General features: G+C 47.4%; 1 protein-coding gene across 2 annotated transcripts; it reads right to left on the minus strand.

The window, feature by feature from the left end:
* Positions 1-156: 156 nt before the first annotated feature.
* Pes1 (pescadillo ribosomal biogenesis factor 1) lies at positions 157-26894 on the minus strand. 2 transcript variants are annotated; one of them, XM_045132479.1, is made up of 15 exons: positions 26819-26894; positions 22715-22794; positions 21251-21404; positions 13685-13794; positions 8318-8489; positions 8155-8244; positions 5790-5906; positions 5602-5676; positions 5276-5365; positions 5030-5160; positions 4550-4675; positions 4247-4431; positions 3462-3622; positions 3214-3372; positions 157-653 (listed from the first exon to the last, which is right to left on the minus strand). In XM_045132479.1, exons 1-15 carry the CDS (start codon positions 26840-26842, stop codon positions 570-572), a joined length of 1758 nt encoding a protein of 585 aa, XP_044988414.1. In that variant the 5' UTR covers positions 26843-26894; the 3' UTR covers positions 157-569. The 2 variants fall into 2 exon arrangements, with proteins under 2 accessions (XP_044988414.1, XP_004664127.1); XM_004664070.3 differs by having other exon boundaries at positions 3214-3375.
* Between the last annotated feature and the right edge of the window lie 604 nt (positions 26895-27498).

A 27498-nucleotide genomic window follows, 5' to 3' on the forward strand; every position in this document is an offset into this window, starting at 1 on the left:
AGAGTTAAGCACCTAGGCTGGAACAGGAACCAAGGCCAAGGCAATGGAGTCCAAGCCCAATGCCTCTGTGCTTCCTTCCTGGCATCCTTGGACACTGGGGTCCTGGGCTAGTCAGATGATCCCTCGTCGACCCTAAAAAGGTTCCTCAACACAGAATCCAATTGGCTGCAAAAGTCCAGCCATTTAATAACAAAAGCTCCCCACCCTTACCCCATCACAGCACCCCGAGTATCACGGGTATCACGGGTCCAACTGTGTGGGTGGAGGCTGTGGAAAGCCAAGGTGAATGGGGACACCAAGAGGACAGTCAGGCTCCTGCTCCCATCCCTCACGTCAGCCTCCGGCGAGTGTGGACATGGAGTGGGTCCAGAGGGCTCTTCTCCTCCCAGCCCTAAGCAGGAACCCCAAGGGAGGCAGGCTTGGGTCACCCACACATCCAGCCAGAAAGAAGCATGAGGACACTGCGCTTGGGGGAGGGGGAGAGGAATGACTCTGGTCTGTCCCCAAGCTTAGGCCCTCTGCCATATTTCTGCCATGCTGGCCTTGGCCCAGCGGGAAGTTACTAGTGCTCATAAAGGCTTTGCCTTCTTGGCCTTCTTCTCGGACTTCACAGCCTCATCATGGGCTTTCCGCTTCTCCGCCAGCTTGTTGGCCTGTAGGGAGAAAGGGGCAGATCAGGCTGGCAATGATGAGAGGACAGGAGCAGGGAATCTCCTTTCTCCTTGGAGATTTGTGGGCCATACCACAATGAGTTATAAAAGAGAGGGTAGGAAGCTGGGCACAGCAGATGAATGGCTCCCGCTAAGACGGGTGTCGAGTAAAAGAAGGGCCGTTGGGCCATCAACGAGGTGGCGACCTGAGAGTACACCGTCAACGTTCACAAGCGCATCCATGGAGTGGGCTTCAAGAAGTGGGCCCATCCCCCAGGGCCCTCAGAGAGATCTGGAAGTTTGCCATGAAGGAGATGGGGACTCCGGGTGTGTGCACTGACACCAGGCTCAACAAAGCTATCTGGGCCAAGGGAATAAGGAATGTTCCATATCGTTTCCATGTACGGTTGTCCAAGAAATGAAATGAGGATGAAAATTCACAAACTTGGGCTGGAGAGATGGCTTTGTGGTTAAGCGCTTGCCTGTGAAGCCTAAGGACCCAGGTTCGAGGCTCGGTTCCCCAGGTCCCACGTTAGCCAGATGCACAAGGGGGCGCATGCGTCTGGAGTTCGTTTGCAGAGCCTGGAAGCCTGACGTTCCCATTCTCTCTCTCTCTATCTGTCTTTCTCTCTGTGTCTGTCATTCTCAAATAAATAAATAAATAAATAAATAAGAAAATTCACAAACTTTATACTTTGGTGACCTATGTCCCTGTTACTACATTCAAAAATCTACAGACTTGCTGGGCATGGTGGCACATACCTTTAATCCCAGCACTCAGGAGGCAGAGGTAGGAGGATCGCTGTGAGTTCAAGCCTAGCCTGAGACTACAGAGTGAATTCCAGGTCAGCCTGAGCTAGAGTGGGACCATACCTCAACAAACAAACAACAAAAAACAAAAATCTACAGACTATCAACGTGGATGAGAACTAATTTCTTGAGTGTAAACATAAAGTTATAAAAGTTAAAAAAAAAAAAAAGAGGGTAAGGATTCTTTTTTTCTCCCTCTGACTTGAGTTAGGGTTTTTCCTATGATGGTTTCTATGTTAGCTTTTCTCTCTTTCTCTCTTTAATTCTTTTCTTTCTTAGGTTTAGAGACATTTTTATTACAGTAAAGAGAAAGAAAGAAGAAAGCTCTTAAGAGCTCATGTGGGAGCCAGGCGTGGTGGCGCACGCCTTTAATCCCAGCACTCAGGAGGCACAGGTAGGAGGATCGCCATGAGTTCAAGGCCACCCTGAGATGACAGAGTTAAGTCCAGGTCAGCCTGGACCAGAGTGAGACCCTACCTCGAAAAACCAAAAAAAAAAAAAAAAAAAAAAAAAGAGCTCATGTGAGAAGGAGGGAGTCCCTTGTCTTGGCCAAGCTTACCAGAACCTCAAAGTTCAGGAGCCAGCCAGGAGAGAGGCCATGTGTTAGCTTTTGTGGAAGCTCTACTTGTCTGGGACAGTCCCAATAGCTCAGACAATCTAGGCTCCCAGAAAGCAGCTTGCTTACTCCTCCACCAGCTCCACTGAAGGAAAGCTAGGTGCCATTCTAACCTTCACTGGGAGGTAGTGGGAAGGGAAGAATGTTCCCCAGGCCACACATATGCTCCTAAGAAACATTCAGAGGTAGGCAGGGTCTGCTCCGGAACATTTTCTGAGCATGACTGAAGAGAGAAAACTGTATCATCTCATCAGTACAGAACACATTACACACTGTCACAGAAAGTTCATGCTGTGGCCAAATGAAAACTACACTTCAGCCAGGTGTGGTGGCGCATGCCTTTAATCCCAACACTCAGGAGGCAGAGGTACAAAAATCACCCTGAATTCAAGGGCACCCTGAGACGACAGAGTGAATTTCAGGTCATCCTGGGCTAGAGTGAGACCCTACCTTGAAACACCCCCCCAAAAAAAGGAAGGAAAAAAACACTTCAAAACAATCTATACATAGCATGACCAATGCAAATAATATTACACATGTACACACGTACAACAGAAACTGTGTGTGTGGGGGGTGTCCTATAGATCACCCCAGAGGCAGAACTGTGAGCCACTTCTATGCCAGAAGTTAGAGTTCTCAAGTCACAGTTGCTTTCTCTGCCCTTCGCAGTGCTGGGAATTGAATCTAGGGCCTCATGAAGGCTCCACAAGTGCTCTAGCACTGAACTATATCCCAGTGGGGCTCTGTGCTCTCACAGTAGGGTGTCATGGTATCACAGGTGAGAAACTGTGATGTCACCGTGGAGAATGATGTCAGTCAGGTATTGTGATGTTTTAGTGGAGCACCATAATGGTGCAGTGGGAATTATGAAGTCATGGCACAGTACTGTGAGGTCACAGTGGGGTGTGTGTATAAGTAAACACATGTGGCTTTGTGAACAAGAAAAAAACCCGAGAAGCTTGCCTAGCACGGCCCTGAGCTCTATCCCTAGTGTTGCCAAAAAAGGAAGGAAAGCCTGGGCCAAGCGGGTGATCTCAGGAAAAATCCCAAGACCCAGAACCTACCCAGAGGAGACCCGCAGGCCTGAGCTCACCTGCACAGCTGCATCCTGCACTCCACTAGCGTGCGGGCTCTTACCTCCCGGATTTTGCGCCTCTTGCCAAACATGATCTTCCGGTAAAGGTACTTCTCACGTTTCTTCATCATCATGATGGCCAAGCGCTTTGCCTCACTTTCCTCCTCTTGGGCCAGCCGCTGCTTATCTTCCAGCTTCACAGTGCCCTCCATCACCAGGGGCTTCTGGGGACACAGGGCAGCTGCTTATGGGTTCACTGGGCTAAAAAGGTTGCTTCCCAGACAGGGCCCTCAGTCTAGTGCTCACAGACCTTTCCTTCCATCCTTCGCTCTTCCAAGGCTGACAGGCGTGCCTCCTCCTCCTTTTCTGAACCGGCCTCAGCATCGTTGTCCTCCTCCTCATCTTCTCCACCTTCATCACCATCAATGTCCTCCTCTTCCTCCTCTTCCTCCTCTGACTCTTCCAACTTTCCTACAGAACACCAATAACTTCTGTATACTCCAAATTTCTACCTGTTCCCTTGCAGGCCCCAGGTACCACCTTCTCTGACCCTGCTGTCTGAAAGCAGCTCAAGGCTGCTCCGCCCTGTGGCCCTGACACTTCCCCACAGCCCCAGCTGAGCTTCCTTAAAAGAAAAATTTAAGACTTTCACTTTAAAAAAAAAAAAAAAACTTTAAATTTATTCATTTATTTTGAGAGAGAGGATGAGGGAGGGAGAGGAAGAGAATGGGAATGCCAGGGCCTCTAGCCACTGCAAATGAACTTTAGATGCATGTACCACTTTGTGCATCTGGCTTTACATGGGTACTGGAGATCGAACTCGGGTCATCAGGTTTTGCAGGCAAACACCTTAACCATTGAGCCATCCCTCCAGTCCTAAGACCCTCACTCTTGAACTGCCGACTCCCACGCAAACACTGAAAACTCCAGACCATTCTGTTGTTATTCTGAATGTCAGAGTAAGATACAAATGTTCCAAAGGTGTATTCAAAGGGCTTCCTGCTCCTGCGACCCTCTCCCTTAGTCTGCAAGCTCAGTGGCTAAGGGGAGTGAAAAGCTTGGGTTCAGGAGCCAGGGCACCTGCCTCCCACTCACCAGGGTCCTCTCCGCGCTGCAGGGCCAGCAGTTTCAGCTTCTCAGGGGGGACGTAGTCTCCTTCCTCCTCAGACACGAAGGGTGAGAGGTGCGGAGGCAGCTGCACTCCGGGGAAGTACTCCGCCACAGGGAGAAGCAGCCGGGCATTCACACAGTCAAATACCCATTGGGGCTGCACGTAGTACCTGGTGCAGAGTGGGCAGTGACGACAGGTCACACGGGAGCAGCTGGAGGTCCTAGTACATCATCAAGGCCTGGCACAGACCTCTTCCCTAGAAGGCACACGGGAGCCCTGGGGCCTACCTGCCAATGACGGGCGTTTGCTGTCCAGGCCGGTCGACAATCTGGTGGGTGATGCAGGAGTCTGTGACATCATAGGTGGCTCCAATACACAAAGATTTGTCCCAGGATACATCTCCACCAAAACTCCTACAGGCAAAGGGAGAGCCCACAGGGCCCTTCTAGGTATGAGCTGCCCGCCCTGGGAGCTGGCTCTCTGGCACCCACTGGCTGCCATACCCACACAAGATGTACCCATACCATGCCCACCCTAGACCTCTTGTCAGTGCTGACACCCACAGTCGTGGTCCAGTGGGAATCTCAGCAGCAGCTCTACCCAAGGGTGGCTGCTCTGTACGTGTCTGGAGTCAGACTGAGCATTCCTTTCACACTGATTTGTAGGAAGGGGAGATGGAGACACCACCGGGCCTGCAGGCCAGGAAGCACAGAGAGCAGGGCACAACAAAGTCAGGAACGTGAGCTGGTTACTGCTAGCCTCCGCACCTGATGATGAAGGCCAGCGCCTCACGGGGCACTTCACGATTCAGGAAGAACTTCAGGCCTTCAAAGAGTTTCTTGTGCTTTTCTTGTGCCTCCAGTTCCTTCCTGCGGACTTCCTCCTGTGCTGCCATGTCCTGCCAAGAAGGGGCCAGAGGTCACCCCCTCCTCAGCTTCCTTCCAGATCCCACAGCTTTCAGGGGCTGAGCTGATCCCAGCCCCTTTCCGACGGCAGCACGGTGGCTCACTCACCCCATCGGAGGGAAACTCATCTGCCTCGGCCTCCTCTTCGGCAGCAGGTACCACCATGCGGGCCAGGCTGGCACTGAGGGCCGCAAGTTTCTGCAGGTAAGAAGGGAGGCTTCAGGGTGGGCTGCTTTTAGGTGGGGACCCTCATTTGGAGAGTGGAAGGGTAGAAGGGAGCAGTAACAGTCTCAGGCCAATTACCTGGACTCAAGGGCAAGTCCTATGACCTCCCACTTGGCCAACTACTCCCTAGCCACAGAAATCCAGATGTGTCGGGACAGAGGCCATCCTTCTGGAGAGAGGTAGGGCCTGTGTTCCTAAAGCCCTCTCACCTCCATAGAGCTCTCAGAGTCCAATGCGTAGGCACCCTCGCTGGCTTTCGTGTCTGCTTGGGCTTGACCTTCAAGCTGGGAGACAAGGGAGGGTCAGAGAGAAGAGGACACCCACAGCCTCTCACTGCGGCATGGGGAGAAAAGGCTGAATGCAGGCTACGTGAGAAGGGGCTAAGCTAGGGCCCTACCTTGGGAGGGTAGTGGAGGTTGAGTGAACGGTAGAGGCGGAAGTTGACAAAACCCAGAAGGGTGGTGTAGAACTCAGTGAAGGTGGCCATGACCCTGTAGTCCACATCTGTTGGATGCTAGGGACAAAAGGAGGCACATCAGCAGACTGAGTACAGGGGTGGCACCAGGAGAGATGCCCCACTCCCACACACAGGCATTCCCAGTACAAGTGAAGCTCTGGCAGGGGTCCTAAAGGCTAGGGAATGTGTGCTAGAACCCCATGTGGTAAAGGAGCCAGGACAGAGACAAGGAGGGCTGGTCCATGCTGTTCTCATAGGCAATCTGGCTCTCCCCACGTCTCAGTACTGACTTGTGGCCTCAAAGAGGCTGCTTTCCGACCCAGGCAGAGCTCAAGCTCTCTCCACCTCCCATCTTAACATCTGACAATATCCGCTACACCGTGTGCACCAGAAAGGCAGCCCTCCCAGAGCACGGCACGGCACACGGCCCCTAAGAAAGATGGCAGACATTGACTCTGATTTCCCAAGGTGTTCTGAAGGCCAATCTCAATCTAGAGGAAGCAGGTGAAAAACTTAGCCCATCTACACCCTGATAAAGTCTTGAGACAAAGCTCAGTTTTATGTATTTATTTCGGTTTTCCGAGGTAGAATCTCACTCTAGATCAGGCTGACCTAGAATTCACTATGGAGTCTCAGGGTGGCCTCAAACTCATGGCGATCCTCCTACCTCTGCCTCCCAAGTGCTGGGATTAAAGGCGTGCTCCACCATGCCTGGCTCAAGGCTCAGATTTTAACAGTCCCATCTGAGGGTCAGCCTAAGGGCCCAGGACTACACTGGGCAGAGGTAGAACTGCAGGCAGAGAAGATAAATGCTCATTTTCGCCCCTGAGAAGCTGATCTTCAACCTGGACTGAAGTGTCTCAGCTCTGGAATGGCTTCACCCTCCAAAATCAGAGCGGTACCACTACTTCTAATGCCTGTCACAGGCTCATCAGTGTCCCCTTTGCCAGATACCCATGACTGAGCTGTTTGCCGGGCAGTAAGCTCTGTAATTGGCCCCTGCAAAGGTTTTGGATAGGCTTGGTGGGCCTTCCCACAGCACAGCAGAGTTGCCCCCACCATTGCCATGGCCCTGGGTCCCGCTGCTGGGCAAGGGTGGATGGAAGGCACACCAGGACCCTCGCTACAACCCGGCACTATTCAGCTTCTACCTTCTGCGGAGAGGAAGCAACGGCGGCAAGCAGGCCAGGAAGAAGGGGGGTGGGGTGGACTGTGCCCTTCCCCCAGGGCTGGCTGCGTGGAGGCTGGCCTTCTACAGGGCCCCATTCACCACTCCAGAGGACACACAAAGACCAGTCTGAGCAGCAGGGGGATGGCACATCAGAGGGAAGGAAGGACAGAGGGCCAACGAGGAAGGCAGGCAGGAAGGAGGAGGAGTGGAGGAATGAGGAGGGGAAGAAGGGACAAAGGCTCTGGCTACCCAAGCTCACCCCAAGGAAGAGGAACAGGGACTGATGAGTGTCACATCTTTCTCTCACCCACAGACCAAAGACCCATCACCAATGTACTGTAGTTAAGGCAGGGCTCAACCCTGGTCCCCCAGCAGCTCAGGTGGCACAGATCACCAGCCACCCCACTGTATGCTCTCCATGGAAGGCACCTGTTTCTACTCAGTGAATGAGGAGGAAGGTGGGCCAAGTACAGAAAGACAGGTCAGAAGGAAACCCGGCTAGGCTAGATCCACGGGGACTGAGGATCATCACACCTCCTCATGGCAGGCCCTCTTCTCTCATGCTTCCCTCCCCAGAGTCACCCTGTCCTCCAGGTTACCAGGAGGACAGAGCAGGGAAAACAGGCAGAACTGAAGTAGCTTAGCTATGATCTGGCACCTACCAATGGCAGAGTGGGGACAAAGCCCCAGAGGTCTGGGGGCAGGGCTATGCACAGAATCCTAGGTAAAGATGCCCCCCCAGAGCTGCTCTCACTACCCATTTGGCCACAATGGGTCAGGTACCAGGCCTTTTTGAGACTTCTGTTCCTTTAAATCCTCATGACAAGGTGTAAGCATATTAACTGAGCAGAGAGGTGAAGGAACATGTCCAAGGTCATCAGGCTGGAGGGCGCTAGAGAAGGGAAGGCTAGGGGGCTTCTGCTCGTAGTTATGAGTGTGAGTTATGTACCGCAATGAGAATTCTGTGACAGTGTGTGTGACGAGAAGTGCTACTGGGCCCATTCCCGATCTCCAACCACCACATCCACACCTGCACCAACCATCAGGAGCCCAGCAAGGGTGAGACTGAAGGACAGCCCAGACAGATCCCCTTCCTTGTGTGTCTGTCAAGGAACCAGCACAAGGTATACTCACGTCATGGGAGAAGGCATAGGGTGTGATCCACACAATGGGCTGGCCCAGTACCTCAGCCTGGTAGTAGATGCCTTTGATGGACAGGAAGACCTGGAGGGAGGGGGAGACATGAAGAGCAGAGTAGCAGGCAAGGGTTAGGGTTCCCAGGAAAACCCCAGCTCACCTTGCGCAGGGCACGGGCGGCGATGACGTAGTGCAAGAACTCAACAGTGAGCCGGCGGCACAGCTGAATGGTCTGCACGTGGCACTTGCCGGTCCGTGGGAAGGTGGAAAAGAGAAAGCACATGGACAAGGCGTCATCCAGGTCCCGCAGAGCGTCGATGAACGTGGGGTACCTGCAAGGGCAGCACCATTGTACTCATGAGCTTACTCCACCTACGGGGCCCTGGCACCTTGCCTTACCCCAGCGGCCACCCTAGAGACCCTGTTCCCCAAGCCAGGCCTATCTGATTTGGTAGTAGCACCAACTTCCCCAAGCCTGCCACAGACCTGACAGCAACCCTGAGACCACTGAACCAGTGTGTGCCCACTAAGCCCTGAGCCTCAGGGACACCCTAAGAGGATCTTAATATCATATCACATACATATCACATATCATATCACAGACAGAGCCTTGACCACTTCTGTGACCATTTTGTATTTTTGGGTTATTTTGTTTGTTTGTTTTCAAGGTAGGATTTCCCTCTAGCCCAGGCTGACCTGGAGTTCACTACATAGTCTCAGGGTGGCCTTGAACTCACAACGATCCTCCTACCTCCCAAGTGCCGGGATTAAAGGCATGCACTATCACGCCCGGCTGTATTTTTGGTTTTATGAGGTAGGGTCTCACTCTAGCCCAGGCTGACCTGGAATTCACTCTGTAGTCTCAGGCTGGCCTCAAACTCACGGAGAACTCTGCCTTCCAAGTGCTGGGATTAAAGGTGTGCACCACCTGACCCAGTTACGACCTTGTTTGGAATGAGGGAACACCAAATCAGTGCTATCTGACTCTCTTTGAATGCAGAACCTTCAAAGATCCACAGTGAAAAATGGGAAAATGAACTAGGAGTGGCGGTGCATACCATAATCCCAGCACTTGCGAGGCTGAGGTAGGAAACTGCCACAAATTCAAAGCCGGCCTGGAGCAACAGAATTCCAGGTGAGTTCAGGCTGAAATAAGACTCTACCTTGATAAAAATCAAAAATTTTAAAACAAAGAAAGGAAGGTGGGGGGGAGGGGGGGAGATAGATGGAAAAATGGGCAGCTGCCCTAGTGGGCCAGGAAGGAGGGTGGAGCTGCCTGCCCAGCAGCACGGTGCCTGGCCACAGCTAACTAGAGTGGGCATCTTCCTGTCTTCCATCAGCTAGATCTGTCTAGTTGACAGAACCAGGGGAAAAAACACTGGCACTGGAACTCTGCCCAGTTAAGAGTACTAATGTTTCCAGGATCCTTGTAGTAATGGGCAGGAGCCACCAATGTGTGGTTAGCTGACCATTTGGACAGAAGTGTGGATACAGAGAAGATACTGAGTCACAAGTCACAACAGCTGGATTCCAGGCTCCTTCTGAGCCGTGATCTTGACCCAGTCACTGGGCCTCATCCAGCTGTCTTCATCTGGAAAATGGCACTTCCAGAGCAGTCTGTAGATTTACAACTAGGAGGGAGACTGGAGAGATGGCTTCGAGGTTAAGGTGCTTGCCTGTGAAGCTAAGGACCCAGGTTTAACTCTCCAGGTCCCTTGTAAGCCAGACGCACAAAGTGATGCAGGTGCACAAGGCCGCACATACACACAAGGTAGCACACGTGTCTGGAGCTCAACTACAGTGGACGGAGGCCCTGGCACACTAATTTTCTCTCTCTCTCTCATTAAAAAAAAAAAAAAAAAAAAAAAAAGCTGGGTGTGGTGGCACATGCCTTTAATCCACATGCCTTTAATCCCAGCACGGAGGTGGGAGGATCACTGTGAGTTCAAAGCCACCCTGAGACTACACAGTTGAGTTCCAGGTCAGCCTGGGCCAGAATGAGACCCTACTGCGAAAAACAAACAAACAAAAAAAAAACCACAACAACAGAAAAAAAGGCCAGTATGTTGGGCTTGCCTAAAAAAAAAAAAAAAAAACTGGGTGGGGCTGGGGATATGGTTCATGGTTCAGTCTAAAGCACCTAGTACAGGCCTATAATCCCAGCTCTGGCGAAGTGGAAGCAGGAGGATCAGGGGTTCACTGAATAGCTACTCTTGAACTGGTGAACTCCAGGATCAGAGAAAGACCTTATCTCAAAAAATAAGGTGGAAGCCGGGCATGGTGGCACACGCCTTTAATCCCAGCACTTGGGAGGCAGAGGTAGGATTGCTGAGTTCAAAGCCAGCCTGAGACTACATAGTGAATTCCAGGTCAGCCTGGCCTAGAGTGATACCCTACCTCAAAGAACAAAAAAACAAAAATTAGGGTGGAAGCCAGAAGTAGTGGCACACATCTTTTAATCCCAACACTTGGAAGGCCAAGGTAAGAGGACTGCTGTTAAAGGCAGCCTGGGACTACAAAGTGATTCCAGGTCAGCCTTGGCTAGAGAGAGACCCTATGTGGAAAAAACAAAATTACAATGATTGAGGAACACACCTGGCACTGACCTCTGGTCTTCACACAGACATGCACATCCATGTACCCACACATATATGAACATGTTTACATAGTACATACTCATGTGCCAAAAATGAATAAATACCAGGTTTCTTTCTAGAACCAGGCATGACAGAATATGTCTGTAATCCTGGTACTTGGGAGGCTGAGAAAGGAGTATCATGCCACCCTGGGCAATATATATATGACCTTGTCTCAAAACCAACTAACTAACTGGCCCTCCAGCCAGACAATCAGGGCCTCATATCTCCCTCAGACACTCTGGACACAGATGAACATACTGGTTTTCCAGCTTTCCTCCTCCAGCCAGGCAGCCCCAGAGCTACTGCCTCTGGGAAGCTTCCTTTGAAGGACGAGGTCTGCTATTTCACAAAGGGCTTTGAAGGGCACAAGGCCAGACACTGCCAAGGCACTTCCAGCCCCTCACTGCCATGAGTCAAGAGAGGTCTGCCAGGTCTTAGAACCCAGAGCAGTATGGAGGAAAGAGCTGCAGGAACCTGTCAAGAGGCAACAAAGAAGAAAGCTTCTGGGTTCCTGGGGCAGAGGTAGGAACCTTCCTTAGCCCTCTCAGATGTCTCATGGTTTCCTAACTCATACCTCACAACAAAGCAAACATCCCAGGCGTATGTGCCACTTCTGGGCCACCTGTATTTCTTAGCTCTATTTTTTCCTTGCATGATTTTTCCATCCATTCCACATTAACTTGCCACACAGAGGACAGGCACTCCTGTCTCTGTCAGTGATGAGTACTCACTCAGACTAGGTACCGTCCTCTGGCTATCCAGGGCACAAGCTACAGGGCCAGAAGAACACCAATGTTCACCTCTCAATCCAGGACCCTTCCCATGATTGCTCAGGAATGAAGCCAAGTCTATCTATTCTAGAACCAAGTGTGCCTAGATCATTCCATAGAGAGACTCACTAGCCCAGGGGTTCAGAGATTAACCAATACTGACATACCATTCCAGACTGTGTTTTGGGAGCTATCATAGACATTGAAGATTTTTTTTAATTATTTATTTTATATTTTACTTTGATTTTTTAGAGGTAGGGTCTCACTCTAGCCCAGGCTGACCTGGAATTTACTATGTAGTCTCAGGGTGGCCTTGAATTCATGACAATCCTCCTACCTCTGCCTCCCAAGAATTAAAGATGCGTTTCCACCACTCCCAGCTCATTGAAGAATATTTAGCAGCAAACCCAGGCCTCAGCAAACATACCCACCCAAACTGTGGGAACTGCAAGCATCTCAACATTGTCAAATGTCACCTGGAGCAGGCAAGCTCACCCTGGTTAAGAATCACTAACTTGGGGAATGGAAAGATGGAAAGTGCTTGCCTGCAAAGCCAAAAGGACCCAGGTTTGATTCCCCAGTACCTACTTAAAGCCAGATGCACAAGGTGGCACATGCGTCTGGAATCCATTTGCAGTGACTAAAGGCCCTGGCACAGCACCCATTTTCTCTATCTGCCTTTCTCTCTCTCAAATATTTTACAGCTGAGTGTGACAGCACACACCTTTAATCCCAGCACTCAGGAGGCAGAGTAAAAGGACTGCCTTGAGTTGGAGGCCACCCTGAGACTACATAGTGAATTCCTGGTCAGCTTGGGCCAGACTGACACCTTACCTCAAAAAGTCACACATACGAACAGCTGACAGAAAGGTGGAAGAAGCCATTCTACATGCAGTTCGATGGGAGAAAGAGATACCAACAGTGAAGATACTCAACAGTGAACACTGCAAGCCTTATATTTGGCCAGCCAGGCCAAATGAGCCAACGGGTGCAATAGTGGCACATCTATCATGGTGGAAACCAACTGCCCTCTAATTGGACTAGAGGCCTGATCTATGGGAGGGAATACATCCCTGATACTGAAAACTTAAAACAGGGGTAGTCATGAGCCCTAGGGTTGTAATGTCTGCTGCTGTCTGACTAAATGTATATACTATGCTTATCAAACTGCTCAGTAAGCACTTCTCTTAATGTTTATATCCTTATATTAATGCTAGTCTAACTCTGGGTAGAGACTCTTCTCTTTTCAGAGGGCAGTGACCTTGGGACAACTCAGAAGGTATCATGGTGCTGGAAAGAAGTGACTGGAGTACTGGAGTATCTCTAACACACCTTCCAAGGCTCAGGGTCTAATGCAGAAGAGGTGGGGGAAAGAATGTAAGAGCCAAAGGAAGGACTTCTTACAACGTGCTCCCTCCAGACATAAAATGGCCTGGATATCCATGACCTCACAGTGCCTATCACTACCTACACAAGACCATCTTAAGAGGAGGAATAGATCATGACATCAAAATAATAGAGACACTGATTGAGATGGGAAGGGGATATGATGGAGAATGGAATGTCAAAAGGGAAAGTGGGGGTAGGGAGGGTATTACCATGGGATATATTTTATAATCATTGAGGATGTTAATAAAAATTGAGAAAGAAAAGTCACACACACACATTTTCTTTTTTTAATCACTGACTTAGCTAGGGAATGAGACTTCTGAAAAAGCCAGGCAAAGAATGGTTAGGGTCAGAAGTGTCTCCACGTTGGATGCAAGCCAAGAACACGTGGCTCTGGCTCTCTCCATTATGGAGCGTCTGCACTTGCTGTTTCTTCTACCTGCAATGCAGTTCCCTGGCTGGCTCAAACACGCCACTTTCCAGAGACCACTGACAATAGGCAGTCAACACACATCCTCCGGTTCTCTTCGTGCTGCTACAACCTTTATGGTACCCCGCAGTGTGACTTGTAATCATGATAGTGGTTTACTTTTACTTTGGTTTTGGTCTGTCTCCTCCAAAAGTATGCAAGCTCTGAGCAAGAACTTGGGTCTTGGCCCACGCTGTGCCCCAGTGCTACGACAGAGTCCAGCAGCGAGACTGTGGTGTTCTGTGAGGCATCTGACTCACCGCTCCTTGACGATGTGGTCAAGTTTGTAGTTGGGCTTATTGTCCTTCAGGCGCTCCACAGCATTCCACTCGCTCTTTCCATAGGCCTTCCGGAGCTTCCGAACAAATACCTAGAAGACGGAAAGGGACCACCGATGCTGGGCAAACGGCTGCTGCACACCTTTCCTCCACACAGGAAGGACGCAGCCTCCCAAAGGGACTTGCCATTCACATAGGTCAGTCAGAAAGACTGGCTTTGTTTCTGGCTTCTGTCTGCATCCCATAAAAGGAGTTATGGGTTCTGATGAAACAATGTTACTCAGAGTAAGGCAAGTGAAACATTCTGTGTGGCCAAGTCTTCCAAACCAACTGTTATTTTCCCTCTAAGAACTATTCAGGCCCAGCCCTAGGGCTCCTCAGGTCAAACAGCATCTGGGATTATATATAAACAGCAGATCAGACACTCATTTTCCACTCCAGCTGCTGCCTAGTCTCCTCAGGGCCACCAGATGGCGCCCACTCCTCACAAGGGGCTGCTCCCAGCCAGAGGTGCTTTGTTATTATCTGCACATGACAGACATGGTTTCTGCTATCCCTATGGAATTTGAGTAATGATTTCTATTGGTGAGATGCAAGCCTGGGTCTACTGGGAATCTCACAAAGAACCAGAATAGGAGCTGTTTCTTGGAACTAGCACAACTTTTGACTCGGGGCAAAATAATCAAGTGCCCCATGTTCTCTCTCATATGTGGATCCTAGCTACAGATGATTGGGCTTCTGCGTGAGAATAAAAATACTTAGTAGCAGAGGCCAGTAAGTTAAAAAGGAGACATAAAGGGAACTTCCGGTTAAGATGGCGGCGTAGGTACCACGCCAAAACAGCCTGGGGGGGGAAGACCAAAAAAAACTCAGCAAAATACACACTTTTACTAAAAAGTGAGGTGTATAGGAAGTTGAGGCGGCAGCGGAGAAGTAGAAGAGTTCCAGAGCATCCAGAGCCTGCACAGGCGGGAACAGCGGCTCCGGGCCGCTCGACTACCCGCCGCAACCGCGGATCGGCAGAAAACCGCCGGACTCTCGGCTCGAGCCGCAGGACAAGCCAGGTGCGGGATTTTCCCCTCACACCGCGCTCTCCGCAACTCGGGAAACGTGAGGGGAGAGCGGCAGCGAGCAACGGAGGGAGGAGCAGACCGCGAAGTAAAAGCACACGTGGAGAAACGATACAACCAGAACAGCGCGGCTCCCTCCCCTCCCCTGCCGCCTGAACCCAGCTCCAGCGAACACAGCAGCGGCCCGGGACCCGGCCACGCCAACTTGGGCTGACGGCGGGACCCAAGCAGGAGCAGAATTTGGCAGCAACTTCAGCGGCTCCAGCACCGGTACCAGTGGCCCCAGCAGCAGCGGACCCAGGAGCGGCAGCGGTGACAGATCCCGCAGCAGCGACTTCGGGGGAGCAGCACCGGTGGACACGGCAACGGCAGCTTCAGCAGCGGTGGGGGCTCCGGGGGTAGCGTCTACAACAGCTGCAGAGACGGCGGCAGCGGCTCGGTTTGCCCCGTAGGAAAAGCAAGTGCCCAGCTCCAGAAATCAGAACAGCAGCCCGACGACCCAGGCAGCAACTTGACTGAGACCACAATCACCCAAGGTAACTGGGATTGCACCAGGGAAGGGTCTCACTTGGTCACAAGCTGACTTGGATACCTCAACAGACCAGAAATCTAAACCTCTTTGTTGATAGAGGATCTGGTCATTATAATAACTACTCTTGCATACATACTCGGGGCTGTTTTTGATGGAATGGGTACAGTGTTTAGCTAAATTTTAGAATCTACCAGTATATTATTCCACTACCTTAAGGTCCTACCCTGAAAATATATTACACCAAATCAATTGATACAGCTAAGAATACACAGCTAGCTAGAAAATCCAAGCATTCACTTAATCCAAGATGCAAAAATATATACATTATAACACAAGAAACACTAAAAAGCAAGACGATATAAATCCACCTAAAAGTATTAATGCATCAGAAATGTCCTCCAGTGAGAAAGAGTTAGAGGAAATGCCTGAGAAAGAGTTCAAAAGAATAATTATAAATATGTTCAAAGAGGTCAAAGAACACATGAAAACAATCAAAGAAGAAATCAAAGAGGAAATCAAAGAGGAAATCAAAGGAATCAAAGAAGAGGCAGGTCACCAATTTAATGAAATAAAGAAGGCAATACAAGACATAAATAGAGAAATAGAAATAATAAAGAAAAACCAGTCAGAATTACTAGCAATGAAGAACACAGTTAATGAAATAAAAAACTCTGTAGAAAATCTCACCAGTAGGATGGATGAGGGAGAGGACAGAATATCTAAGCTAGAAGATCAGGTGGCAGACCTAATGCAGTCCAACAAAGAGAAAGACAAACTTATAGAAAAGTATGAGTGGGAATTTCAAGATATTCGGGACACTATGAAAAGATCCAATATAAGAATTCAGGGCATAGTAGAAGGAGAAGAATTCCACTCCAGAGGCATAGTAGGCATCTTCAACAAAATCATAGAGGAAAATTTTCCCCAAATTGGGAAAGAGGTGCCAATACAGATACAGGAAGCCTTTAGAACCCCAGCCAGACAAAACCCAGAAAGAAACTCTCCTCGCCACATTATACTCAAACTTCCAAACACACAAACCAAAGAAAAAATATTGAAAGCAGTTAGAGAGAAAAATCAAGTTACCTACAAAAGCAAGCCCATCAGGATTACAGCAGATTATTCAACACAAACTTTTAAAGCCAGAAGGGCCTGGAGTGATATATTCCAAGTTCTGAAAGATAACAACTGTCAACCAAGGTTACTTTATCCTGCAAAGTTATCCATCCAAATAGATGGAGAAATAAAGACATTCCATGACAAAAGCAGGTTAAAGGAATATCTGAAGACAAAACCAGCTCTACAGAAAATACTTGATAGAATCCTCCATGCTGAACAAAAGGAAAAGCACACATATAAGGAACCTAGAAAAAACCAGCCATACTCAAATACCAGTTAACAGAAGAGAGCACAGGTAGAACAAGTAACACACACACACACACACACACAAATGGCAAACATAAATACACACCTTTCAATAATATCTCTTAATATCAACGGTCTCAATGCCCCAACGAAAAGACATAGATTTGCAGACTGGGTTAAAAAGCAGGATCCTACAATTTGTTGTCTTCAAGAAACTCACCTTTCTACAAAGGATAGACATTATCTTAGGGTGAAAGGTTGGAAGACGGTGTTTCAAGCAAATGGGCCTAGAAAACAAGCAGGGGTTGCTATCCTAATATCAGACAGGGTGGACTTTAGCCCGAAGTTAGTCAAAAAAGATAAGGAAGGTCACTTTATATTGATTAAGGGCACACTCCAACAGGAGGACATTACAATCCTAAACATATATGCACCTAACATGGGGGCTCCCAAATTCGTCAAACAAACACTATTAGAACTAAGGTCACAGATAACACCAAACACGGTGGTGGTGGGTGACTTTAACACCCCACTCTCATCAATTGACAGGTCATCCAGGGAAAGAATAAACAGAGAGGCATCTGGACTAAATGAGGTCATAGAAGATATGGACCTAACAGATATATACAGGACATTTCATCCAAAGGCTGCAGAATATACATTCTTTTCAGCAGCACATGGAACATTCTCTAAAATAGACCATATATTAGGACACAAAGCAAATCTTAACAAATTCAGGAAAATTGAAATAATTCCTTGCATTCTATCTGACCACAATGGAATTAAACTACAAATCAGTAGCAAGAAAGGCTACAGAGCATACACAAAATCATGGAAGCTAAACAATACACTACTAAATGATGAGTGGGTCAATGAAGAAATCAAAAAGGAAATCAAAAAATTTATAGAGTCAAATGATAATGAGAACACAACATACCAAAATCTCTGGGACACAATGAAGGCAGTTCTAAGAGGTAAATTTATAGCCTTAAGTGCCTATATTAAGAAATTAGAAAGGTCGCAAGTAAACGACCTAATGCTTCGCCTTAAAGCCTTGGAAAAAGAAGAACAAGGCAAACCAAAAAGTAGTAGACGGGAAGAAATAATAAAGATTAGGGCAGAAATTAATGAAATAGAAACAAAAAGAACAATCCAAAGAATTAATGAAACAAAGAGTTGGTTCTTTGAAAGGATAAACAAGATTGATAAACCCTTAGCAAATCTGACCAAAAGAAAGAGAGAAGAGACACAAATTAATAAAATCAGAGATGAACAAGGTAACATCACAACAGATTCCAGAGAAATTCAAAAAATTATAGGGACATACTATAAAAGCATATACTCCACCAAGTATGAAAATCTGAAAGAAATGGATGATTTCCTTGATCTATATGACCTACCTAAATTAAATCAAAATGAGATTAATCACTTAAATAGACCTATAACAAACATGGAGATCCGAGCAGTTATCAATAATCTCCCAACTAAAAAAAGCCCAGGCCCGGATGGATTCACTGCTGAATTTTACCAGACTTTTAAGGAAGAGCTAACACCATTGCTTCTTAAGCTTTTCCAGGAAATAGAAAAAGAAGGAATCCTACCAAACTCCTTCTATGAGGCCAGCATCACCCTGATACCAAAACCAGGCAAAGATAGAACAAAAAAAGAAAATTACAGACCAATCTCCCTCATGAACATAGATGCAAAAATTCTCAACAAAATATTGGCAAACAGAATACAAGAGTATATCAAAAAGATCATTCACCCTGACCAAGTAGGCTTTATCCCAGAGATGCAGGGATGGTTCAACATACGCAAATCTATAAATGTAATACATCACATAAATGGGTTGAAGGACAAAAACCACATGATCATCTCATTAGATGCAGAGAAAGCATTTGACAAAATCCAACATCCCTTCATGATAAAAGTCCTACAGAGACTGGGAATAGAAGGAACATATCTCAATATAATAAAGGCTATTTATGACAAGCCTACAGCCAACATATTACTAAATGGGGAAAAACTGGAAGCTTTTCCACTAAAATCAGGAACAAGACAAGGGTGTCCACTGTCTCCACTTCTATTTAATATAGTTTTGGAAGTCTTAGCCATAGCAATAAGGCAAGAGACACACATAAAAGGGATACAAATTGGAAAGGAAGAAATCAAGTTATCACTATTTGCAGATGACATGATTCTATACATAAAGGACCCTAAAGACTCTACTAGCAAGCTGTTAGAGCTAATCAAAACCTACAGCAATGTAGCAGGATACAAAATAAATACACAGAAATCAGTAGCCTTCATATATGCTAACAACAAACACACAGAGGATGAAATCAGAGAATCACTCCCATTCACAATTGCATCAAAAAAAATAAAATACCTTGGAATAAACCTAACTAAGGAAGTAAAGAATCTATACAATGAGAACTTTAAGACACTCAAGCGAGAAATTGCAGAAGACACTAGAAAGTGGAGAAACATCCCTTGTTCCTGGCTTGGAAGAATCAATATCGTGAAAATGGCAATCTTACCTAAAGCAATCTACACATTTAATGCAATCCCTATCAAAATTCCAAAGGCTTTCTTCATGGAAATAGAAAAAACAACCCAAAAATTCATTTGGAATCATAAAAAACCTCGAATAGCTAAAATAATACTGAGCAACAAAAAAGAGGCTGGTGGTATCACCATACCTGATTTTAACCTATACTACAGAGCCATAGTAACAAAAACAGCATGGTACTGGCACAAAAACAGACATGTAGATCAGTGGAACAGAATAGAGGACCCAGATGTAAGCCCAAGTAGCTATAGCCACCTGATATTCGATAAAAATGCCAAAAATACTCATTGGAGAAGAGACAGCCTCTTCAGCAAATGGTGTTTTGAAAACTGGATAAATATCTGCAGAAGGATGAAAATAGATTCTTCTATCTCGCCATGCACAAGAATTAAGTCCAAATGGATTAAAGACCTTAACATCAGACCGGAAACTTTGAAACTGCTAGAGGAAAAAGTAGGGGAAACCCTCCAACATATTGGTCTTGGCAAAGACTTTCTAAATACAACCCCAATTGCTCAGGCAATAAAACCACAGATTAACCACTGGGACCTAATGAAATTACAAAGATTTTGCACCGCAAAGGACACAGTGAAAAAAGCAAAGAGGCAACCTACAGAATGGGAAAAAATCTTCGCCAGCTATATATCTGATAAAGGATTAATATCTAGGATATACAAAGAACTCAAAAAGTTAACTAATAAGGAATCAAACAGGCCAATCAAAAAATGGGCTAAGGAGCTAAATAGAGAGTTCTCAAAGGAAGAAATACGAATGGCATATAAGCACCTAAAAAAATGTTCTACGTCACTAGTCATCAGGGAAATGCAGATTAAAACTACATTGAGATTCCATCTCACTCCTGTCAGATTGGCCACCATCATGAAAACAAATGATCATAAATGTTGGCGGGGATGTGGAAAAAAAGGAACCCTTCTGCACTGCTGGTGGGAATGCAATCTGGTCCAGCCATTGTGGAAAACAGTGTGGAGGTTCCTAAAGCAGCTAGAGATTGATCTACCATATGACCCAGCTATAGCACTCCTAGGCATATATCCAAAGGACTCATCTCATTTCCTTAGAAGTACATGCTCAACCATGTTTATTGCTGCTCAATTTATAATAGCTGGGAAATGGAACCAGCCTAGATGTCCCTCAACAGATGAGTGGATAATGAAGATGTGGTACATTTATACAATGGAGTTCTACTCAGCGGTAAAGAAAAATGAAGTTATGAAATTTGCAGAAAAATGGATGGACCTGGAAAGTATTATACTAAGTCAGGTAACCCAGGCCCAGAAAGCCAAGCGCCACATGTTCTCCCTCATATGGGGATCCTAGCTACAGATGACTGGGCTTCTGTGTGAGAATGAAAATACTTAGTAGCAGAGGCCAGTAAGTTGAAAAGGAGACATAAAGGGTGGAGAAAGGAAGGGAAGAGGATACTTAATAGGTTGATATTGTATATATGTAATTACAATGATTGTAATGGGGAGGTAATATGATTGAGAATGGAATTTCAAACGGGAAAGTGTGGGGGTGGGGAGGGAGGGAATTACCATGGGATATATTTTATAATCATGGAAAATGTTAATAAAAATTAAAAAAAAAAAAAAAAATGAAAAGAAAAATTAAAGTAAAAGAAAATAGAAAAAAAAAAAAAAAAAAAAGGAGACATAAAGGGAAGAGAAAGGAAGGGAGGAGGATACTTAATAGGTTGATATTGTATATATGTAAGTACAATGATTGAGATGGGGAGGTAATATGATGGAGAATGGAATTTCAAAGGGGACAGTGTGGGGGGGAGGGAAGGAATTACCATGGGATATTTTTTATAATCATGGAAAATGCTAATAAAAATTTAAAAAAAGAAAAAGAAAGGGGAAACCTGTCCTGAGAAAATGATTTCCAAATAAATGAGCTCAGAGAGAATCAGCACCTTGCCCAAAGTCAGCTGGAGAGCTATGGAGCTACAACAGAGACCTAAACAGGAGTTAGAGGCCAGGCCTTACCTTGTATTCCCGAAACTTGTTGACGATGGGTTCATGGAGGAGAAACTTGATGTCTTTGATAAGGTAAAACGTTCGGGCTGCTGTGGAGCCCTTGTTAACTTTCTTCTTATGTTTGGGCTCATGAGGATAAATGCCCTTCAAGATGCACAACCGTCTGGAACACATAAGTTATTTGTTTGGTTAGCAAAGCTGACAGAAGCACCAACCACAACTAGACCTAGAAATCAAGAGTGGACAGGATGCATGAGGACCCTGACCTTAAGAGAGCTACATCCTAGATGGGCACGGTGGCACATGCCTTTAATCCCAGCACTCAGGAAGCAGAGGTAGGAGGATCGCTGGGAGTTAGAGGACACCCTGAGACCACATAGTGAATTCCAGGTCAGCCTGGTCTAGAAGAGAGACCCTACCTCGGAAACCGACCCCCCCCAAAAAAAAATAGTAGAGGAAGACCAGGCAAGGTGGCACATGCCTTTAGTTCTAGCACTTTGGGAGGCAGAGGTGGGAGGATCAGAGTGAGTTCAAGGCCAGTCTGAGACTACATAGTGAATTCTAGGTCAGTTTGGACTATAGTGAAACCCTACTTCAGAAAACCAAAACTGAAACAAAACAAAAGATCTACCATTTGGGCTGGAGAGGAGGCTCAGCAGTTACAGTGCTTGCCTGCAAAGCCTAAGGATTCAAGTTTGATTCCCCAGTATCCACAGAAGCCAGACTCCCAAAAGGGTGCATGCTTCTGACATTCCTTTGCAGTGTGACTAGAGGCCCTGGCATGACCATCCTCTATATATCTGCCCCTTTCTCTGTCTCTCTCTCAATAAATAAAAATTAATCTGAAAAAAAAATAAAAGGTAGAGAGAACATTCCAAGACATCTAAGAATGGTGGTTCAGACCTGTAATCCCAGCACTGAGGAGGCTGAGGCAAGGGGATCATAATTTTGAAGCCAGTCTGGATTACCCAGTGACCCCATTCCAACAAACAACAAAACATGTCAGGGGCTGTGTAGCTCAGTGGTAGAGTGCTTGAGGCCCTGGATTTGATCCCTAGCACTGAAAAAAGAAAACAAGGGCATGGGGGAAGGAAGGACAAAGACTGGCATGTACAAAGCATTGTGAGTGGGCCAGGAGAGCACGCAGAAGTCAGGCTTTGCCTGATGGAAGGGCCCACAGATTGCAGACGTCTCTACAAGAATCCCTAGCTTTAGGATCAAGGACTTCTTCAGCCAGAAGTGAAGGAGGTGAATGGCAGAGACATAGGCAAGCCCATTCTGAAGATGCTCTCCTCCAGCTTTCCCTCAGACCACACCTAGCCAGGCACAGCGCAGCAGCCAAGCCAGGCAAGGAAGAGGAAGACACTCCAAGTCCAGACAGAGCAGGAGGCAGATCAGGTAAGGTTAGGCGGTGGCTGTGCACTTCACTTCCTGGTTCCCAGAGGACCCCATCCCACTCCTCTCCAACCTCACCTGAAGTCAGCCAGGCTCAGCTGCAGCTTCTTCCGGGCTTTGTTTCGAGTTATATAGTTGGTGACAGAGCCCCGTTCATACTTAGGGAGGAGACAAAACATTCGTTAGTAACGACTGCAGTAAGTGGCATCTAATGCTGGGGATGCAGAATTCCAGAAGCAGCTATTACTCCGGGCAGATGGTCCAGGTGTTTCTGGAATGGGAACCTGTGCAGGGAGAGAGCTGCCAGCACAGAGGACACATCCATTCACACGATGCTGGGGCTGGGAGGATGCTGTGAACTGGATGCTGTGCTGGGTACTTAGTTCTCATTCTCTATCCTTCCTAGTATAGTTAGTGATTTCCACAATTCATTTAATTCCCATGATTCTTTGAGATTGGTGCCATCAGAACCTCGACTTCACAAGGCAGCACAGTGAAATCATCCGTCCAAGTCACATCGCTTAAAAGCCGAGGCAGGGATTCAAAACTGTGTCTGAGTCCACATCCTGCCACTAATCTTGTGTTCACAATTGTTTCTGCCCCATTCCATCAACAGTGTAAGACTTTTAAAAGAAATGTATATGGGTGTGTGTGTGTTCTCATGCAGGAACACAATCATAGGACAATCTTGGTGTCATTGTTTAGGAACACCCTCCACCTTTCATGAGACAGTCTCTCACCGGCCTGGGGCTTGCTTGCCGATTAGGCCACATTGTTTAGCCAGCAAGTCCCAGGGACCTACTGGTCTCTGCCTCCCCAGCTCTAGGTTTAGCAACACACGCCACCAAACCTGGCATTCTTATGTAGACTATGGGAATGGAACTACTTAGATCCTCCTGCCTCCAGGGCAAGCACTTCACTGACTGAACTATCTGTATCTCCTCAGGCCCCATCACTCACCCCTTCCTCCCCAGCCACATGAAGTATTAAAACCAGAGATTTATAACAGATCTCAAGCCACTGCAATAGCTAAGCTACTCTCCAGCCAGTTTTGCTCTCTTAATAGTGATATCAGCCTAACTGAAAATTCATGCCCTAGGCCACATTCATTCATTACCCCCCCACACACACACACACTCATTCACCAAACAGCAACAGGTTCTCTACCATGTTCAGAGCATTTAAGCTAGATGCTACGAGGCAATAAAGACAACAGGAACTAGTTTCTCCTTGTCTCCAAGAAGCATGTTATCTGTTCATGCATCTGCACGTCTGGGGTGCTAAGACGCTGCTTTGTATTTACCACTCTGTCTCCTGGCTAGAGAGGAACAGTGTGCTACACCACACACCCATGTCCACTCCAAACAAGATCATCTACCCCTGCAGTGAGACGGAGGGGGCTTTGATGACCAAGACCAGCTCTAACAAGTCAAAGCTGAAGTCTCCTGAGCTAGCTGTACACTTGATCTTAGCCAAAAAGCCAAGTAGCGATGTGTTTGTCTATTGGGGAGCAGACTGCTGCTAAGCCCAGAGAGCCAAAGATGAACTTTATGTTATTTCTGGAAGTTCAGTTTAAATTGTGTTTTCTTTTCTTTTTAGAATTTTTAAGGTATTTTTAAAATTTTGAGAGAGAGGAAAATTATGGGCACACCAGGACCTCATGCCACCAACGCAAATGAACTTCAGACACATACACCACTTTGTGCATTTGGCTTTACATGGATACTGGGGAACTGAACCTGGCCATCAAGATTTACAAGCAAGTGCCTTCCTTTAACCCTTAAGCCATCGCTCTAGGGCCTAGAAGTGTTTTCTACTGACTTGGTCATGGTGGTACACACCTGAAATCCCAGCACTCAGGGGGCTGAAGCCTAAGGTACGCAGTGAGACCCTGTGTTATTACTCCACCCACCAAAAAAAAAAAAGTTACGCTAGGGAGAGAGCACAGCAGTTAAGGCACTTGCCTACAAAGCCTAACAAGCTGAGTTTGATTCCCCAGTACCCACATAAAAGCCAGATGCACAAAGAGGCGCATGCATCGTTGCAGTGGCTAAAGGTACTGGCACGCCCATTCTGTGTCTCTCTCTGCTTGCAAATAATTTTTTTTCTTTGTTTTTTGTGGTAGGGTCTTACTCTAGCCCAGGCTGACCTGAAATTCACTATGTAGTCTCAGGTTGGCTTCAAACTCTCAACACTCCTCCTACCTCTGCCTCCTGAGGGCTGGGATTAAAGGCGAGCACCACCACATCCAGCTAAAATGTTTGCTTTAAAAAAATAAAAAAGTTGCCCACTGTCTTATGCTGCATATATTTATGGCATCATGTTTATCCTTTTGAAAATTAAGGAGATAACTGGCTCTCAACATAGATGTTTTACTCCTTGGACTGTGGGAGGGGGCTGTGTTCAGCAGTATCTGGAGTCTTTTTTTAAGATTTTTATTTATTAGAGACGGGGAGGGTGGTAGGGGGGTGGGGGAGAGAGAATGGGTGCGTCAGTGCCTCCAGCCACTGCAAACAAACTCCAAACGCATGCCCTACCATGTGCATCTGGCTTATGTGGGACCTGGAGAATCGAACCTGGGTCCTTAGGCTTCCCAGCCATATACCTTAACCTCTAAGCCATCTCTCCAGCCCTGTGGAGACATTATTTGTTGTCAGGTGCTACTGCTGCCTAGTGGGCAGGTCCTTTCCATAACAAAGAATCATCTGGCCCCAAATGTCAAAATAGTCCTGAAACCTGCTTGAAAAAGATGTGATGACTTGTTTATAGATCTGCACCTCAAGGGCAGGCTTCTCATCTTATACTTTGTAGCTCCAATGGCTACCACCTACTCAGCAGGGTACTGGGTTACAAAGCAAACGGAAAACAGAAACTTTCACAATGAAGGAAGGCCTGAGCCAATCTGTCCTCCTCATCACTATCTCTTCAGTCTCTTCAGGACACAAAGGTGATTATCCTTCCAGCAACAAGAACTCCTTAAAAATCTTGAATGACACCGGGTGTAGTGGTGCACACCTTTAATCCCAGCACTCGGGAGGCAGAGGTAGGAGGACCACCATGAGTTTGAGGCAGCCTGAGAATACGTAGTGAATTCCAGGTCAGCATGAGTTAGAATGAAGCCCTACCTTAAAACACCAAAATAAATAAATAAATAAACTCGAATTTTACCCGGGGGTGGTGGCACAAGCCTTTAATGCCAGCCGTTGGGAGGCAGAGGTAGGAGGATACCCAAGAGTTCGAGGTCACCCTGAGACTACATAGAGAATTCCAGGTCAGCCTGGCCTAGAGTGAAACCCTACCTCGAAAACAACAACAACAACAACAAAAAACAATTAAAACATAAAAAATAATAAAAAATCTGGAGCCGGGGGTGGTGGTGCACGACTTTAATCCCAGCATTCGCGAGGCAATGGTAGGAGGATCGCCGACAGTTCAAGGCCACCCCGAGACTACACAGTGAATTCCAGGTCAGCCTGGGCTACAGTGAAACCTTACCTCGAAAAACCAAAAGTAAATAAAAATAGATTTAAAAAATTTCGAATGCCGCGATCTCTTTTAGCCGTCTGCTCCACTTTGAATAAAATTCAAGCTCTTCGTGGTGTACAGGCCTTACACGACCCGCCCCTTTGTCCAAGTCCACCCTCAACGAGATGACACTGTTTCCTTGGTGGACTATATCCCAGCCACAAATGTTGACATCCTTACACACTGCAAGCCCTTCCTATCTACTGGTTCTCGGCGTTCAGTTTCCACCGCCGGGCTCCTCCGCTAAGCACTCTCGTGAGCGTCCGTTTACAGTCCCCACCCTATGCCTTCCTCGCCGGCTTTGGTGCGGATCACATTTAAACAACCTGTGGTCACTCCATCTGGCTACTTCCTGTGTCCACCTTCCCAGCGTGAGCCGCCGGCACAGCGCGGGCCGCAGTCTGGCTCGTTCACCTCTCCATTTCCCGCGCCGAGGACACGGCTGTTTTCGCAGATCTTCCCCGAGAGTTCACCGGCCCATGCACCGCAGTCCCTGGTCTAGCCTCACACCCCCTTCCAGCAGCTCCCGTCGCCTGTACCCCGACTTCTCGGTCCTCCAGGAGAAGACGAAGCCGGGGAGAGAGACGACCCCCAGACTCCGCCACCCCTGTCTCTCACCCACGGGGGAAAAAAAAAACCAGCTTCTCTCCCACTCACCTTCTTCTTCTCCAGGCCGCCCATGGCTCCACGTTGTAAAGTCCTCCGAGCTCTCGGCGGACAGGCAGCGCAACTTCCTCCCGCATGCGCCCTGCCTAGGACCCTCAAGGGCCCCCCATGCCGACGGGGCTGCCCAATTAAGTGCCTGTAATAATGCAGGGAATAAAATGAGGCTTCAGAGCTAGGAACAACGAAAATCTAAAGATAAATCACTACAAAACGAGAAAGGTCTGGTCTTTCGAGATCTTTTTCACACGTCGCTCTGTTTTAGGCAGTTATGAGAACGTGAAAATTCAGGCATTTTTATAGACACCCTAATAGAGGTCGCTTGGGAATGTGGCTCCGCTCACCTATAGGGGTGGAGCGGGGCGGAAGGCGCAGACAGCGAGGTGCCTTCTGGGATGCAGAGGGGCCTTCTGCGGTGTGTGATGGGACTGTGTCGTCATGGCAACGGTAGCTCGGCGATGTTTAACCTGGCTGGTCCTAGCCGCCACCGTTTCTTGATTTTCTTGCTCTGAAAAAAGATAAAATAGAAAGCGAGGCCTTACCTCGAAAAAAAAAAAAAATCCAAAACAACAACGAAAACATAAAATAGAGCAAAAGCTTGCTTTTCCCTCACGCACATAGAGAGCTAAGAGAACACTTAAATTTTTTGCGTGGCATGAAAAATGAAGGAAGGA

This window comes from Jaculus jaculus, chromosome 13, assembly GCF_020740685.1.
Source record: "Jaculus jaculus isolate mJacJac1 chromosome 13, mJacJac1.mat.Y.cur, whole genome shotgun sequence".
Lineage (NCBI taxonomy): Eukaryota > Metazoa > Chordata > Mammalia > Rodentia > Dipodidae > Jaculus > Jaculus jaculus.

Excerpts from the sequence above, each read along its gene's own strand:
- Pes1 (XM_004664070.3), bottom strand. The coding sequence starts at position 26,842 with ATGGGCGGCCTGGAGAAGAAGAAG. Across the intron at positions 5,161-5,275 it reads ATGAGTTTCCCTCCGATGGG|GACATGGCAGCACAGGAGGA; the intron begins GTGAGTGAGCCA and ends CCTTCTTGGCAG. Across the intron at positions 4,676-5,029 it reads GCGCTGGCCTTCATCATCAG|GAGTTTTGGTGGAGATGTAT; the intron begins GTGCGGAGGCTA and ends CTTTGCCTGTAG.